General features: G+C 43.1%; 1 protein-coding gene across 1 annotated transcript; it reads left to right on the top strand.

Moving 5' to 3' along the window:
- Positions 1 to 1,582: 1,582 nt before the first annotated feature.
- On the top strand, positions 1,583 to 3,181 carry CHRM5 (cholinergic receptor muscarinic 5). The gene has a single exon (XM_077771668.1). It carries the CDS (start codon positions 1,583 to 1,585, stop codon positions 3,179 to 3,181), a length of 1,599 nt encoding a protein of 532 aa, XP_077627794.1.
- The last annotated feature ends 14,595 nt before the right edge of the window (positions 3,182 to 17,776 follow it).

Below are 17,776 nucleotides of genomic sequence, written 5' to 3'. Positions count from 1 at the left end.
TAAAAATGCAATTGAAATATAAAACAAAGCCAAAAAAATCCAGAACCGTTCACAAATTTGTCATCTTTATAACAATTACTGTTATCAGAGAAGAGTCAGGACTGGCCAGTAGGCAGAGCATTGATTGCCCACATGCCATGCTTTGAGGGTCATCAAGAAGACTCTCTCTTCATCATATCATGGTGCCTGGAATTTTGTAATTAAAATAGTATTTTTGAGGGGCCCCTGACTGGCTCAGTCAGAGGAACATGCATGCAACTATTGATCTTGGGGTCGTGAGTTCAAGCCCCACTTTGGGTGAAGATATTACTTAAAAAACAATATATCTTTAAAAAAAAAAAAAGATGTACATGATGAGTTGTTAGGTAAAAAACAAAATTCAGAGCGCAAACATTCAGAAGTCACCCATTTAGGGGCTCCTAGGTGGCTAAATTGATTAATCCTCTGACTGTTGATTTCAGCTCAGGTCCTGATTTCATGGTTTGTGAGATTGAGCCCTGAGTTGGCCTCTGTGCTGATGGCATAGTGCCTGCCTGACATACTTACTCTCTCTTTCGCTCTCTCTGTCCAACCCCACACTCGCTCACTCTCTCTCTCTCTCTCAAAAGTAAACAAATAAACTTTTTAAAAAGTCACCCACTTAAAAATAATTGTATTTAACTGTTTGTTAATATGTGCAAAGGAGAAAGTATTGATTACCTTTGCAAGATGGAGTCAGAGGAGGCCTGTTTCTAAGCTATACATTTTGACATTGCTTGAACTTTTACAATAAAATATTACTTTGTAATCGGAAAATAAGATAATTTAAAACATTTCTGTTACATCACAAATAGCTTAAGAATAGATAGAGGAGTCGACATCAGCAGCTGGGTCAGATTTCAAACCCTCTAGATGAAAATGAGGTGCGTGCAAGAAGAGTTTGTACAGTAAGTCGGGGAGAAGTGTCATAATGAAGTCTTGGCTCACAACAGTACCTCAATAATGTTTAATAATTGAAGTTATAACTAAACTCAATAATGTTTAGTAATCGGAATACAAGGTAGATACTTGTCTCTTTCCCCAGTGCATAGAATAGGTACTTATCACTTGGAGTTTAAAAAAAAAATTAAGAGCTTCTGCCCTAGAAGGCGTTGCAATGTAAAGTAACTTCACATCACCTGCTTTCTTCTCTTTATTACTCCCAAATGGTCCAATTTGGTCCCAAATTGTCCTTTCCCTTCCCCCTTGTCTTCCCAGCCTTCTTCTTTAAATTGCCTTCTGCAACCACAAGAGGGCAACAGCTTCAAGTACAAAAAAAGGCTCTCAGGCACTGGTACTAATAAGCAAAGGGATGATGCGGTTACAAAAATGTTATCAGAACTTCAGAGATTTCACCATCTTGCTCTGAATATGTGTGTGGCAACATTTAATATTCTGTTGTAACTGAAAACAATGCGTGAGGGGAAAATTCCGTGGTGAATTTTTCCGTGGTGAAGAGCTAATGTAGTTCCCTCTCTTCCAGATGCTGGCCAAGAAGAGGTGAGACAGGAAAGAGATGGTCTAGGACCCAAGACTTAATCCTAATGTAAATTCTTGCGCCAGGATGGAAGGGGAATCTAACCACAATACAACGATTGTCAATGACACCCCAGTAAATCACCAGCCTTTGGAACGTCATGGGTTGTGGGAAGTCATCACCATTGCAGCTGTGACTGCTGTGGTAAGCCTGATCACCATTGTGGGCAACGTCTTTGTCATGATCTCCTTCAAAGTCAATAGTCAGCTGAAGACAGTGAACAACTATTACCTGCTCAGCTTAGCCTGTGCAGATCTCATCATTGGGATCTTCTCCATGAACCTCTACACTACCTACATCCTCATGGGACGCTGGGTGCTCGGGAGTCTGGCTTGTGACCTCTGGCTCGCACTGGACTACGTGGCTAGCAATGCTTCCGTCATGAACCTTCTGGTGATCAGTTTTGACCGTTACTTTTCTATCACAAGACCTCTGACCTATCGGGCCAAGCGTACGCCGAAAAGGGCTGGCATCATGATTGGCCTGGCCTGGCTAATCTCCTTCATCCTTTGGGCCCCGGCGATCCTCTGCTGGCAGTACCTGGTTGGGGAGCGGACAGTGCCACCAGATGAGTGCCAGATCCAGTTCCTCTCTGAGCCCACCATCACTTTTGGCACTGCCATCGCTGCCTTCTACATCCCTGTTTCTGTCATGACGATCCTCTACTGCCGTATCTACCGGGAAACAGAGAAGCGAACCAAGGACCTGGCTGACCTCCAGGGCTCTGACTCCATGGCTGAAGCCGAGCCAAGAAAGCCAGCTCATAAGGCTCTGCTGAGGTCCTGCTTTAGCTGCCCTCAACCCACGCTGGCCCAGAGGGAAAGGAGCCAAGCCTCCTGGTCCTCCTCCCGCAGGAGCACCTCCACCACTGGGAAGCCATCCCAAGCCACCGACCCAAGCACCGAGTGGGCCAAAGCCGAGCAGCTCACTACCTGTAGCAGCTACCCTTCCTCAGAGGATGAGGACAAGCCCACCACTGACCCTGTCTTCCAAGTAGTCTACAAGAGTCAGGCCCAGGAAAGCCCAAGGGAGGAATTCAGTGCTGAAGAGACCAAGGAAACTTTTGTGAAAGCTCACACTGAAAAAAAGGACTATGACACCCAAAAATACTTCTTGTCCCCAGGTGCTGCTCATAGATCGAGGAGTCAGAAATGTGTGGCCTACAAGTTCCGACTGGTGGTAAAAGCTGATGGGACCCAGGAGACCAACAATGGCTGTCACAAGGTGAAAATCATGCCCTGCTCCTTCCCAGTGTCCAAGGACCCTTCAGCGAAAGGCCTGGATCCCAACCTCAGCCACCAAATGACCAAACGAAAGAGAATGGTCCTTGTCAAGGAGAGGAAAGCGGCCCAGACCTTGAGTGCCATCCTCCTGGCCTTCATCATCACCTGGACCCCTTATAACATCATGGTCCTGGTTTCCACCTTCTGTGACAAGTGTGTCCCAGTCACCCTGTGGCACCTGGGCTACTGGCTGTGCTATGTCAACAGCACTGTCAACCCCATTTGCTATGCCCTCTGCAACAGAACCTTCAGGAAGACCTTTAAGATGCTGCTTCTCTGCCGCTGGAAGAAGAAAAAAGTAGAAGAGAAGTCGTACTGGCAGGGAAACAGCAAGCTCTCCTGAAAAATAACAGCTCCTCTCAAAAGCGTAACCATGGTCAATTTCCTCTGAGGACGGGTGAGCTGATCCTGGCTTCTTTGTTTTCAAAACAGAACATGTATCATTTGAGCACTGAGGACTTTGTAGAGGCTTGAGATCTGTCACCGAAAGGGAGGAGTCACGGCTGCTGCCACAAGTGCTGCCATGTTGAGTGATTCTTATCCATCAACAAGGCCACCTGAGGCCACTGGAGTTTGCTTGTTGTTGAAGTGAGGATACAGACTGGTGTCCCTTCACAAGGGGGAGGAACGCTGGGCCAGTGAACAGTGACTTGGGGAACTTTGGTTCCCTAACCTTTGCAGAGCAGCGGGGACTGGGTGGAAACCTGTATTGAGGTTGAGTGCAATATTTGTGTCTATGGGGCTGTCTCCTACCAGTGAGAACCAGGAGACTGTCAGTCAATGTCACCTGTTAAGAAGAGTGATATTCAACTGGCTTCTAAGACTCATTTTCTTTATAAACCGATAGGTATCGTGCAGGTGTTATGTGTTCTGTACTGTTGTATGTTTTTCTGTTCCTACATCTGAGTGAAGCGTTCACAACTGATGCCAATTCCTCAGACCCACTGAAACCCTCCTGGTCCCTGTGGAACCATCCTGCCCTTTAGAATCCTGGGTCTGGAGGAACACCGAAGCCCGATCCCACCCAGTCCTACAGAAGGGCCTCTACTCCACTAATGAGGAAGATCAAGCTTCCGCCACTGTTTTGGTGTTTAATAGTGGGATTTTCTTCCTTTCATCTAAACAGATATTGTGTATTCTTATTTGTGACCATTAGGGCCTATTTATTCATGCTCTGTTTATGCATAAAGATCTTCTCTGGGCTATTTAATCACAATTCTTTGCATTGTTTTCAGAGACCTTACTTTCTGATCTCTTCACAAGGCAAACCTGACGCAAACTGTAGAAAACAAATTGGTTTCACTGCATGCTTTTGGGCTTCTTCCAAAACTCTTTTGCCAGCCCCCAATTTTCCTCATCCACAGGCGGGTCACAGCCAGGCTCAAGGTCATCATGCAGCCTCCAGCCAGGAGTGCTATTTGGAGGGACGGCAGGGGAAAGGAATTCTTTCTTCTTTTTTTTTTATAGGTCTTTTGCATCATGGCTCAGAAACGACTTATTCGTTCCTCTCCAAATTCACCATCAAAGATGAGTAGTTCAGAAAAGTACAGTTAAGGTTCAGCGAACCTGGCGACACTCATTAAAAATGAAAGCCTCATCTTTAAGAACAAAATGTAGATCACAGTAACATATAAAAATAAAAGTTATCAACATAACTTACATTAGAGTATCAAAATGACCAAAACCTAAATTTGATTGGAATTTCTCTTCTGTATATATAAAGTGTACATAAACAATTTCTTTTTGAAAATTCTGAGAATAAACCAATGTGCAAGGACTTGAAACTATAGAAGTGCTTACAATTAATCAAACGGCAGTGTAGTAGGCAGGGTTTTAGAGACGAAGCTCTCCTGTCAGACAGAATCTAACCCGTCGGTGACAGCTGCAGCCATGTTAACGTCTCCAGACTTCACTTACTGCAGGCCAGTCGTGATTCAGCCTCATTTGCTAAGGGGATGTAAAAATAGCTGCTTTCGTTGTCCTGGGAATTCCATGTGGACTGGAATATAAAAGAACTTCCACCTCCCACTGAGGGAGGAATCGGCCTGTTACACCAAATCCCAAGAAGGCTTCAGGGCAAGACAAACAGGTGCACCCAGGCCTCTCCCCCCGCCTTGTGGGGACTTGATGCTGAGATGAAACATTTCAGAAGCAATGTAGCTGCTGAGACTTTGTGAAGGGCAGGTTGACACCCGCCAAGAAATTCATAGAGAATATGAAGTAATTGGCTCAGTTCTCTAGGAGAGAGGCTCCCAGGCCTACGTGATGTCAACGGGGTGTGACTTCATGAGCAAACCTGCTCTCCCAGCTCTGAAAAGACAGTTGATTCTTTTAGTTTTAAGACTGTGATTCCTGACAAAATTTGAATCCCTCCAAGAGCACTTTGAGCCAACACTGGGCATTCACTGTTCACAGTATAGAGAGACACAAGTGAATTCAAACAAAAGAATGCAGAGTTGGAGGAGGGGTGGAACACTGGGGCACATTTTTCATATGCCACAATTGCCTGGGACTTAGCCTTTCGGGTTTATCTTTTGTGAAACTGAGAGGCCTATGCTTCCTTTTTTGTCACTGGAGTTGGGAGGCAGCCAGTTTTATAGACTACTGATGCCCCCTGACGTAGACGCACACACACATGAAAATCTAGGAGAAACTATTCTTTAGAATAGGGCCTATGGTGGGTAGGGTCCTCGGAATGAACAGATCCAATTGTAAACTACAGGGACCTGGCGGGTGGGTGGGTTGCTGGGGTGTGGGCCGACTTCGGACCTTAGGCCTTCTATGCCCCCAGTCTCCCAAGCTCTGTCTATGGTAAACTGTGTACAGCTTTGACTCGTCACCTACTGAATGCTGCTTTTTGACTCGTCACCTACTGAATGCTGCTTTGTTACTAACATTGTGGCTTGTTTCTCCTTGACTATGAATTTGATAGCTTGTCGAGGAATCTGTTTTCAGTACAGTTTTTGTCTATATATTCCTCCTCTGCTGTGCTCCTTTAGGGAAATGTCCTTTGACAGCCAGTGCTGATGTTTGCCTCTTTGTAACTGTGAAATCTGTACCTAATCTCTGGATTGGAATATCCACTTGTCTACTGTAAATACTGGAATTACAACAAAGGATGTGGGGACTAGGCTGCTTTTTCTGTATTGTACTAGTATTACTCTGCATATTAAAGAAATTTAACCACACACTAGTCCAATGGAAAGTGTTTAAATAAGAAAACGTGGGGCACCTGACTGGCTGAATTGGAAGAGCATGCGACTCATGAGGTCTGGGTGGCCTAGTTGGTTAAGTGTCCCCTTCAGTACAGGTCATAATCTCACCGTTCGTGAGTTCCAGTCTCACATAGGGCTCTGCGCTGACAGCTCACGTGGAGCCTGCTTCAGATTCTGTGTCTCCCTCTATCTCTGCCCCTCCCCCTTTTGTGTTCTGTCTCTCTCTCTCTTTCTCTCTCTTATAAACATTAAGAAAAAAAGGAAGAGCATGCGACTCTTGATCCCGGAGTCATGAGTTCGAGCCCTACGATGGGTGTAGAGATTACTAAAAAAATAAATAAGTATACATTCATAGGAAAATGGTCTTGGTGCTTGGCCAGCTCAGTTGGTAGGGCATGCAAGTCTTGACCTCAGGGTCTTGAGTCTGAGCTCCACATTTCGTATAGAGATTACTAAAAATAAATACATAGAAATGAAAAGGTTTTTTTTTTGAAAGAAAAAAAAATGGTCTCAGGTTAGCTTGATAGGTCCACCTATATGAGAGATCCCATACACATTTGCACGTTCTGGTCTTTTAAGAAGGAAGGGGCTAGAGACTTTTTGTTCTTTCTTTTTTGAATTTTTTTTTTAATTTTTAAATTTATATCCAAGTTAGTTAGCATATAGTGCAATAATGACTTCAGGAGTAGATTCCATTGATTCATTGTATAACACCCAGTGCTCATCCCAACAATTGTCCTCCTTAATGTCCATCACCCATTTAGCCCATTCCCCCACCTACAACCCCTCCAGCAACCCTCAGTACGTTCTCTGAATTTAAGAGTCTCCTATGTTTTGTCCCCCTCCCATTTTTACATTATGTTCCCTTATGTTCATCTGGTTTGTTTCCTAAATTCCACATATGAGTGAAATATGATATTTGATACTTGTCTTTCTCTAATTTCACTTAGCATAATCCCCTCTAGTTCATCCATGTTGTTGCAAATCTTTTTTTAAATTTTAAATGAGAGAGAAAGAGAGCACAAGCACAGTGAGGGAGGGGCAGAGAGAGGGGGACAGAGGATCTGAAGCAGGCTCTGTGTTAAAAGAAAGCTCAACTGACAGACCCACCCAGGTTTCTCTAGGGATGGGTTAGAGACTCTTGAAGACAGAGAACTGAGGGCTGATGGAGGGAGTGGGTCAGGGGATAGGCTAGATGGATGATGGGTACCAAGGAAGGCACTTGGGATGAACACTGGGTATTGTATGTAAGTAATAAATCACTGAATTCTACTCCTGAAACTAATATTGTGCTGTATGTTAACTAACTAGAATTTAAATAAGAACTTGAAAAGAAAGAGAAAGCAGGGAGGGGTTGATACACAGTGTGGATACAGTCCCCTCTTGCTACCTTTGTGATTTTCCCCTTTCCTCTCAGCTACCAATGACCGAATGAAGATGAAATAATGATGACAAGATTCCTGTGACTAAAATCTTCCCTTTCTCTCCAGGACAAGGGAGGTGGGGCAGACCCTGCAACAGAACAGAAGAGCAGCATTTCCTCCACAACTGCTCAGAACTGGTGCCCCAGTCATTCATTTTCATTATAAATGGTTCTAATTTTCATCTCCCCCTCACCATTTCACCAGAAAAGTTTGAGAATATATGCACTCTGGCCCAATAAGGAATCCAGATTGTGAGTGGGAGGGGGAAGAGAAAAAAGTTTTTTAAGCATCAGGAAAGGAGCCAGAAGGAACTAAAACACACACACACACACACACACACACACACAATTTTTTTGAAATAACTTTTAAACTTAAAGAAGAGCTGCAAGAATAGTACAGAAAACTCCTTATCCTTCACCTGAATTCCCCAATTGTTAATAATTTGCTACATTTGTGTTGTGTGTGTGTGCATATGTATTTTTCCCTCAACCATTTGGAATAAGTTGCAGACATCATGTCCATCGACTTCTAAATACTTCAGGGGATGAGGAGGCGCTTGGGTGGCTCAGTTGGTTGAGCATCCAAATTCAGCTCAGATCATGATGTCCGTCCATGGGTTTGAGCCCCTGCACCAGGCTCTGTGCTGACAGCTCAGAGCCTGGAGACTGCTTTGGATTCTGTGACTCCCTCTCTCTCTGCCCATCCCCTGCTTGTGCTCTGTCTCTCTGTCTCTCAAAAATAAATAAATGTTAAATACTTCAGTAGGCATTTCTTAAGAAGAAGATTATGTTATATAACCACAATACAAATATTTAAAAGTCAGGAAATTTAACATTGCTACAATATTATTATGTAATACATAATATTAGTAATCACATAGCTGTGTAATACATTCCATTCTCAAATTTTGCCTGTTGTCCAAAATAATGTTCTTTATAAGAATTTCTTTTCCAGGAGCACCTGGGTGGCTCAGTCGGTTGAGTGTCCGACTTCAGCTCAGGTCATAATCTCACGGTTCGTGGGTTCCAGCCCCGCATCGGGCTCTCTGCTGACAGCTCAGAGCCCAGAGCCTGTTTCAGATTCTGTGTCTCCCTTCTCTCTGACCCTCCCCTGCTCATGCTGTCTCTCTCTCAGAAATAAAAAATAAATAAAAAAAAATAATTTCTTTTCCAGCTCAAGATCACACATTGCATTTTGCTCTCATGTCTCTCTAAACTCTTCCAAAATCTGGAAATGGTCCTCAACTTTCCATGGTCATTCATGACACGGTCATTTTTAAGAGTACATTCAACCTATTTAAAAAGTTTTTTTTCCATCAATTTTGGGTTGTCTGGTGTTTCCTTATTAGACTGACTTTAATTTGTTTGCTAGTTTTGATTTGGGCAAGATTATCACAAATGTGATATTGTGTCCTCAGTTTATCACATCAGGAGGACATGATCTTTTATCCCATTACTGGGGATGTTAACGTTGATTACATGGTTAAAGTGCTCCCCCTGCCGACCCACCCCAGTTTTCTCTACTCTATATTTACTATTTTTCCCTCTGCAATTAACATTTTTTAAGGAAGAGACTAATTCTATGTAAATGTCCTAAGGGTTTTCAAGTTTTCACCCAATAATTGAAGCATCTACTTATTATTCTCACCCAAATAAGTTATTACTATAATAACAGCCAAATGGTTGGCATTCATTCTACTATAAGGAAGAGTTTTTCCATTTACTTACTTACTTATTAATAATATGGACTCCTGAACTCTTATTTTAGTAATTGGTTAAAATCCATTACTGTCATTATGTCAGTGCTCAAATTGTCACTGAGAGTCCCTTCCAGCTGACTCCTGTGACCCTTTGACATATCCTGAAAATTTTTTTAACTTTTTTTTTTTTTTTTTTTTTCAGAGAGAGAGAGGGAGAGAGTCCCAAGCAGGCTCCATTCTGTCAGCACGGAGCCTGTCATGGGGCTCCACTCACTAACCATGAGGGGGGCATCTGGTGATATGAGGCTTATTCAAGATTAAGAAGATGAGAACTTTTTGGAGAAATAGACTGCCATAGGTACACTAATGTAGACAAGTCTGGATGATAGTCAGCCCAGTAAGCAGAGCTAGACCTTGGCTCTTTGCCTAATTACAAATAAACATAAGGTTGTAGCACCTCCCCTGCACCCACATCAATTCATCAAAGGAGATGGAGGACAAGACAGTTCACCAGGAGGGTAATTTACTCTGCTGGATGTGTCCTCTTTGACTTTAATATGAATCTTTAAGTGTCAGTCTTTTGCCTGTTATTATTAATGTCTTTGGACATTAATGCCCTTATGTTCCTGCTAAGACTAGTTCTCCAAAGTTTCACTCCCAGGCCTTGGCAATGATTTTCTTAAAATGTTTTTTTTTTAATGTTTTTTATTTATTTCTAGGAGAGAGAGAGAGAGACAGCGTGAGCAGGGGAGGGTCAGAGAGAGAGGGAGTCACAGACTGAAACAGGCTCCAGGCTCTGAGCTGGCAGTCAGCACAGAGCCCGACGCAGGGCTCGAACCCACGAACCGCGAGATCATGACCTAAGCGAAAGTCGGACGCTTAACTGACTAAGCCACCCAGGCGCCCCAGGCAATGATTTTCTACAGGGAGTTATCTTGCATAAATGTATCTGCAGTGGTGTCCTAGTAAAGGAATAGGTGCTATTACCTTCAACAAAGAGCAACTCATACTAAACCCAGTTATCGCCAATATCAGTAGCTGGGAGCTGGTGCTTATTTTTGGTAGTCCCTATACTCAAGGATAGGTTTACAGTCCAGCCACTTTCAATCACAATCCATGAAGCTATCAGCCATGATATGCTAACTACAGTCAAGTCACAGTAGGCTGCAGAGGAAAAAGCCACCAGCCAGAAGACAGCAAAGAAACAGTACAGATTACACCTGGGATGTGGAGAACCACTCTTCTCCCTAAAAAACTAGATCACCATGGTTGAACACCTTTTGACAGGTCCTTTATACCCAGAAGTAGGTCCTGTGCAGGAGAATCCAAAACAAAAACAAACGATACTAGGTTGTGTTGGGGTTTTTTTTAGTTTTATTTATTTATATTGAGAGAGAGAGAGAGAGAGAGAGAGAGAACAAGCAGGGGAGGGGCAAAGAGAGGGGGAGGGAGAGAATCCCAAGCAGTGTCTGTGCTGTTGGCAGAGCCCTATAGGGGGCCTGAGATGATCATGATCTGAGCCAAAATCAAGGCTGACGCTCAACTGACTGAGCTACCCAGGCGCCCCCTAGGTTTTGTTTCATCATTACTATATTTTATAGTGACTAATAAAATAATACATACTTGCATGGGAAACTTGGAAAATAAATAAGCAAGTAACAAAAAACTACCATCAATTCTATAACCTCTGCTAAGTATCTCAGTGTCTATCTTTGTGATCTTTTTTCCATGTACATTAGACATAATACTTTTTAAAACTCCCAGAACTGCTAAGTATGGTTCAGCAATTTTCACGATCCTATCTTGTAGAAAATATCTGGCGACTCAAGTTCTTCCTAAGCAGAAAATTTCAAAGCTTCAATTAACATGGGGAGCTCCCATCCATAACTAGATTAGAAAGAGGTTACTTCCATCCTTTTTCATCTTTGATAGATGCACACAATACAGCTTAGTCCTCTCCAGTTCTGAACTATGAGATGAACCAATCATTATACAGAGATGTTTTTCTTCAACTTATAAAGTCTATTTTTTTAAATAACTATATTTGTTTCCTAGGGCTGTAGTTCCACAAATTAGGTAACATAAAACAATAGAAATGTATTATCTCAGTTCTGGAGACCAGAAGTCCAATGGATACCCAAGCATCACCAGGGTCATACTGCTAGGAAAGGCCCCAAGGAAGGCTCTGTTCTGGGCCTGGTTACCTCAGACCTTCCCTGGCTGTGGTAGCCATTTTTCTCCCGGTGTCTCTTCAACATCATCTTTCCTCCGTGTCTGTCTCTGTGTTCAAATTTCCCCTTTTATAGGGACACTAGTCATACTAGGTTAGGTCACACTAAAGATCTCATTTTAACTTGATTACCTCTATAAAGATCCCATTTCCAAATGTTACAATCTGAGGTACTGAGGGCGAGGGCTCCAATATTTTGGGGGGACACAATTCAACCCATAACAATAACCAAGCAAGATTGCACAGCAAAGGAAACAACCCACAAAACTAATAGGCGACCAACAGAATGGGAAAAGATAGTTGCAAATGACATATCAGATAAAGGGTTAATATCCAGAATCTATAAGGAACTCACCAAACTCCACACCCGAAAAACAAACAACCCAGTGAAGAAATGGGCAGAAGATATGAACAGACACTTCTCTAAAGAGGACATCCAGATGGCCAAGAGACACATGAAACGGTGCTCAGCATCCCTCCTCATCAGGGAACTACACATCAAAACCACACTGAGATACCACCTCACGCCAGTCAGAGTGGCTAAAATGAGCAAATCAGAGAACTCTAGATGCTGGCGAGGATGTGGAGAAACGGGCACCCTCCTACACTGTTGGTGGGAATGTAAACTGGTGCAGCCCCTCTGGAAAACAGTGTGGAGGTTCCTCAGGAAACTAACAATAGAACTCCCCTATGACCCAGCAATAGCACTGCTAGGAATTTACCCAAGGGATACAGAAATGCTGATGCATAGGAGCACATGTACCCCAATGTTCATAGCAGCACTCTCCACAATAGCTAAAACATGGAAAGAGCCTAAGTGTCCATCAACAGATGAATGGATCAAGAAGATGTGGTTTATCTATACCATGGAATACTACATGGCAATGAGAAACAATGAAATCTGGCCATGTGTAGCAACATGGATGGACCTTGAGGGTGTTATGCTGAGCAAAATAAGTCAGGCAGAGAAGGACAAATATCATATGTTTGCACGTATAGGAGGATTAGGAGGAACTTGACGGAGGAACAAGGGGGAGAAGAAGGGCGGAAATGGTGGGGGAAAGGGAGAGAGGCAAACCATGAGAGACTCTTGAATGCTGACAAAAACTGAGGACTGATGGATGTGGGGGGGAGAGGGGAGGGGCATGGAGGAGGGCACTAGTGGGGATGAGCACTGGGTGTTATGTGGAAACTAACTGGACAATAAACTATTTGTAAAAAAATAAAAAATAAAAAATAAATAAATTAGTTTAACGGGAAAAAAAAACAAACAAACCTGATTCTTAACAGCCAAAAAAACAAAACAATAACCAAGCGAGAAAAACATTTTCCTACTGTATAGGTGAACAAACTATAGGCCAATGCTGGATAATATCAAATGGGAAGGATTTCAGGGTCACTACTGAGAAGATATGTGGTGTCTTCAACTGCCTCAAAGAGGCCTGACAGGACAAAGTAGTCTTTACTGGCATACGATAGTTACCAGTTTTATTTATTATTTTCCCAGAGGTATTATTTTTATTCTTTTAAAATTATTTATTTAGGGAACCCTGAGTGGCTCAGTTGGTTAAGCATCTGACTTTGGCTCAGGTCACGATCTCACAGTTTGTGAGTTCAAGCCCCACGTCGGGCTCTGTACTGACAGCTCAGAGCCTGGAGCCTGCTTCAGATTCTATGTCTCCCTCTTTCTCTGCCCCTTCCCCCTGCTCACGCTCTCTCTCTACTTCAAAGAAAAACTAACATTATAAGTAAACGTTAAAATTTTTTTTAATTTAAAAGAATTTTTAAAAATTAAATTATTTCTTTTTTTAAGTCTTTATTTTAATTCCAGCTAGTTAATATACAGTGTAATATTAGTTTCACGTGTACAAGAGAGTGATTGAATACTTCCATACAACACCTGGTGCTCATCACAAATGGACTCCTTAATCCCCATCACCTATTTAATCCATCCCCCCACCTACCTCCCCTCTGGTTACAGTTTATTCTCTACAGGTGAGTCTGTTTCTTGGATTCTCTCTCTCTCTCTCTCTCCTTTTCCCTTTGCTCATTTGTTTTATCTCTTAAATTCCAAAGATGAGTGAAATCATATGGTATTTGTCTTTCTCTGATTTATTTCACACCTACTATTTTTCAAACATGTTTGCCTCTGCTCTCCTGGCCTGAAATCATGCATGAAACTAAAGAAATGCAGCCAGATTTTTCAAGCCCCTTCTCTGTGTGCAAGGAGCACCTCTGGAGGCTTTGGGCTCCCACAACTTGAGCCTAGCTGAGGGTATGTCTGAGTCTCCAACTTGGAAATTCTTCAAAGGGAAGTTTCCTTCCTAATTTCCTAGCATCACCTCCTTGGAGCCAAGGGTTTAAATCTCAGAATAGGGCAAAATAAAGACCTCAGGCTATCTATTGTCTATAATCAGGATGAATGGACCATTTACTGTATCCTGACCAATTTCTTGCAAGTGTTAATGAAATTCTTGGGTTTTTATCTTTACAGTGAATGGATTCTTTTTTTTTAAGATTTATTTCTTTTGAGAGAGACAGAGAGCCCTAGTTGGGGGAGGGAAGAGAGAGAGAGAGGGAGGGAGGGAGCAAGAGTATGTCCAGCAGGCTCTGGACATCTGTGGCTATCAGGGCAGAGCCCAATGATAAACTGGATCCCATAACTGTGAGATCAGGACCTGAGCAGAAATCAGAGTCCGACACTTCACCACTTAACCGACTGAGCCATCCAGGCCCCCCTACAGTGAATAGATTCTATTCAAAATCAGGAATTCTTGCTTCATTTTTTCTCACAATCATTTCTTCTTTCCTCTGCTTGTCACTGGAGCCACTTTCTCCAAATGCCCCAAACTTTTGCACCTCTTTCCTTCACCATCTTCTCAGATCCAAGAACCACAATGAGGCAACGTGATTTCTCCTTTGTTTGATTACTCATTTGTGGCCCCATAGTGTAATGATCAGCACTCTGGACTCTGATTACTCATTTGTTCAGCAAATAATTACTGATATACATGGGAAACTTGGGACACACAGGAACCCTGCCCCCTGACAACACAGACTAACAGAATGAGTCACAGAACAACTACAGTACAGAGAATCACCATCACCCCGGTGATGGCTGAAGGCTCTTCTCCTTCCCAAGCACCAAGTTTCCCTTCTCCAGGCTTCTTTGTCTCCTACTCTTCGGCAAAAAAGGAGAAACTAGCACCTGAACTGCACAGGCTAGACCTTTGTAAGATTGAAGAGAGACGGTAAGTGAAGAATGTTAAGATGGATGTGGATTATATCCAACATTCTACTTAGAAGCTCTCAGGAGCACAATCCTCTGGTCCCTTTTTCCAGTGTGGTTCCCAGTTTCTGGGCTACATGCCGAGATTATATGCCTTCTAGAAAAGGAGTCTTGCCTTGTCTGGATATACCCTAATCGTCTTATTCCATAATCCAACCCCTTCTCAAGGGCAGAGGTCAGGTAAGAATGCAGAAATTAGAGTTGTCAGTAGGATCCTGTAAAATCAAATACGTACAATCAATCACACACCTATTTACATACATACAACTCGAAGTAGGGCGGACAGAAAAGTGCCTGAAATTCAAGGTGGGGGCAGCTAGTTCAGAATGGGAAGGCTAAAAGCCTGCAGGGAACTAAGAGCCTTCTGAGATCTTGAAGAAGAGCAGCAACCTCTTTCCCAGCCAATCCCCACCAGCTCCGAAGAGGATGAAGGGAAAGAGAAGCCATCTTTATGCCGACCTCTGCTGGACTACATCATTTAATGATTTGAGGTAGGGCTAAAGGTGGGCAGGGAGCAAGGCGGGAGGGAAGGCAAGTTTTGTTTTCTTCCAATAAACATACTATCTCAATATTTTGGGGGCCTTGGCATTTCTACTAAAGATTCTGGACTTTGGGGAGATGATTTTCATGTACCTCAGGTTGCTCAGAAACAGATTATCAGTAATAAGTCATAGCCAGGTAACTGTGGAACTCCACAGGCTCTCCCTCAAGATCTGTCCCGAGAGGAGCAAGCATGTCTAAGGGAAGATAAGGCAAATTCAGGCCTGTGACACCTCCAGGCGGCCTCTGCCTACCCAGGTGTCCAGGTGCTCTCTTCTCCTCTGGAAGTGCTTTATCTACATTGTTCTTTCAGTTCCTTCAGGAACCGACCTCCCTACCACCTCAGCTCAGGCTAAGAAGCTCCTCACTCTTAACCCCCTTCTTCTCAGCCTCAGCCTACTTAATATTACCATGTAGTCTTTCATCCTACCTCACAAGTCACTTTCTCAGGGAGGTGGCCTTACATTTGCCTTCCACCCTCTCATCCAGGTGCCCATGTTATAAGCTTTTCTGGCAGCTTGGATTTTCCTTGGAGCACCTATCAAGGTTTTCTTCACACATCAGTATGTGTTTTGATTAAGGTCTATTTCTCTCATTAAATTCTTAAGCTCTGAAACCAGAGTTGATGCTATTTTACCCCTAACTGTGTCCTCTCACCCAATAACCTTGGTACATATACTAGTATAGACGCTTTGCATACCTTGACATAGGAAATAGTTGCAAGGCAAGGTTCCTGCGTTTTGTGGGAAGTTTTTTTCTGGCATGACTCGCATCGTTTGGTTCCCTGAGAAGTAGCTTAATTCACCACAGGTCTCTGATCTCTATCTTTGCCTAATGATTTGAGTGGTGATTCCAACAATACAAGTTGAAGCTAGGTTCTGCTGCAGGTGGCGGCCACCTCAGAATTATTTTAGAAGAGAAGTTAAGATTCCTTCTACTTTTCCTTGAGGACAGGACTCTTATATTAATAACGCCTTACAGCCCGAGCAGCTTAGGATCCAGAGAGGAAACACAGAGAAGTAAAAAGGTAACCCAATAATATGAAGTGCTGTAATGGCTTAAGCACAGGCAGGAAAGGGGACAGAAAAGAGGCTCTTATCTAAGCCTTGGGGGCATCTGGAAGATTTCTGTCAAAGGCAATTTCCACACAAAGTACTGAAGAGGATGTAAGAGGTAGTAAAGAGGGCAATGAGGGAATGGGAGAGGGGTGGAGCACTGAGTTGAAAGGAAGAAATACTTGAAAAGGGCCCAGCTCAGAAGGGAGTATAAAGCATCTGGTGAACTGTGGTAAAACTTAAGATGTATGCAGGAAGTGCAAGAGGGGAGTCTGGTGGGAATGTAGCTGGGGGGTTTACCTGAAATGCATGGAGAGTCCACGAAGGGTTGTAATAGAGGGGTAACCACCAAGATTTGCCTTCTAGGAAGATCTTTAGGTTCACAGTGTCAGAAGCTCTAGATACCAGAGACTAGGACAAGAACTGTTTTCTCTTGTTAGTCCATTTCTCTTGCCTGCACCACCCTTCTCTCTCACAAGTGTTTGGAAGGAGAAAGGCAAGTCCCTAGATGATGCCAATAGAGGTGGGCAGAGGGTGGCAAGTTGGAATAGATGTCTATGTGTTGGTTATGGGTACAGAAATGTTCAGTTTTTTTTAGTTTAGCTTGCGAGAAGCCCTAGAGAAAATAGCAGGATTCACTCCAGGGAACCAGTTGGTGAGCCTGGGAAATCTTTAACTTCTGTTTCTTCATCTGAAATGTGAAAATATTAGTAATTACAAACTTTTATTGAGTACTTATGCATAGGGTTGGTGTGGATATCAAATAATACCTGTGAAGTGTTCTGAAAAATTCTACTCATAAAGCAGTTATTTCTCCCATTTTACAGTTGAAGCTTTTGATCTATTTTCCACAAGATAAAACTGAGCTTCAGAAAGGTTAAGTAACTCTCCCAAGGCCTGATAATTAGCAGGACCCATACATTCAAGACGGACATGGAGGAAACACAGCCAATTTGGTACTGACTGAGGGAAAAGGAAAGGTTTTCAGCAGGCTGGAGATCCTTTTATCAGTTCTGGAAAAGTGTGTAAATAAGGACACCAGGATTCAAGTGACAAAAACCTACTGTACAGCTTCTGGAGCAAGAAAGCGCAGAAACACTACATTATAAGATCCGGCAGCGCACCATGGAACCCGAGGGCAAGAACACAGGCACCTCAGGAAAGGATTTAAATAAAGGTACAGTTCTCAGAATTCATCTTGCATTTCAGCTCCTCTCTGTGCATCTGCCCCTATTTTTTTCTCTTTGGAACCTGTTTTCTCTTTTTGTGTGTGTGGTTTGCATGAGAGAATTCATAGCCATGAACACCTTGCGAGTTTGTATGTTGCCATTTCTTCTCTAGTCCCTCAGTTTTAATTTCAAATTCCCAAGGAGCAGCCATCGGCCTAATCTGGGTGAGATGCTCTTCCTAGAAAAATCAGCAATGCCCATAAAAGCAGGGCCACCTGCCACGAACACAGCTGCTGAGAGAGCACTCCTGTGGGCTG

The sequence above is a fragment of the Crocuta crocuta genome, unplaced genomic scaffold (assembly GCF_008692635.1).
Source record: "Crocuta crocuta isolate KB4526 unplaced genomic scaffold, BGI_CrCroc_1.0 scaffold156, whole genome shotgun sequence".
Lineage (NCBI taxonomy): Eukaryota > Metazoa > Chordata > Mammalia > Carnivora > Hyaenidae > Crocuta > Crocuta crocuta.
The sequence above is the reverse complement of the archived record's forward strand: the minus strand, read 5'-3'. Positions and strand labels throughout refer to the sequence as shown.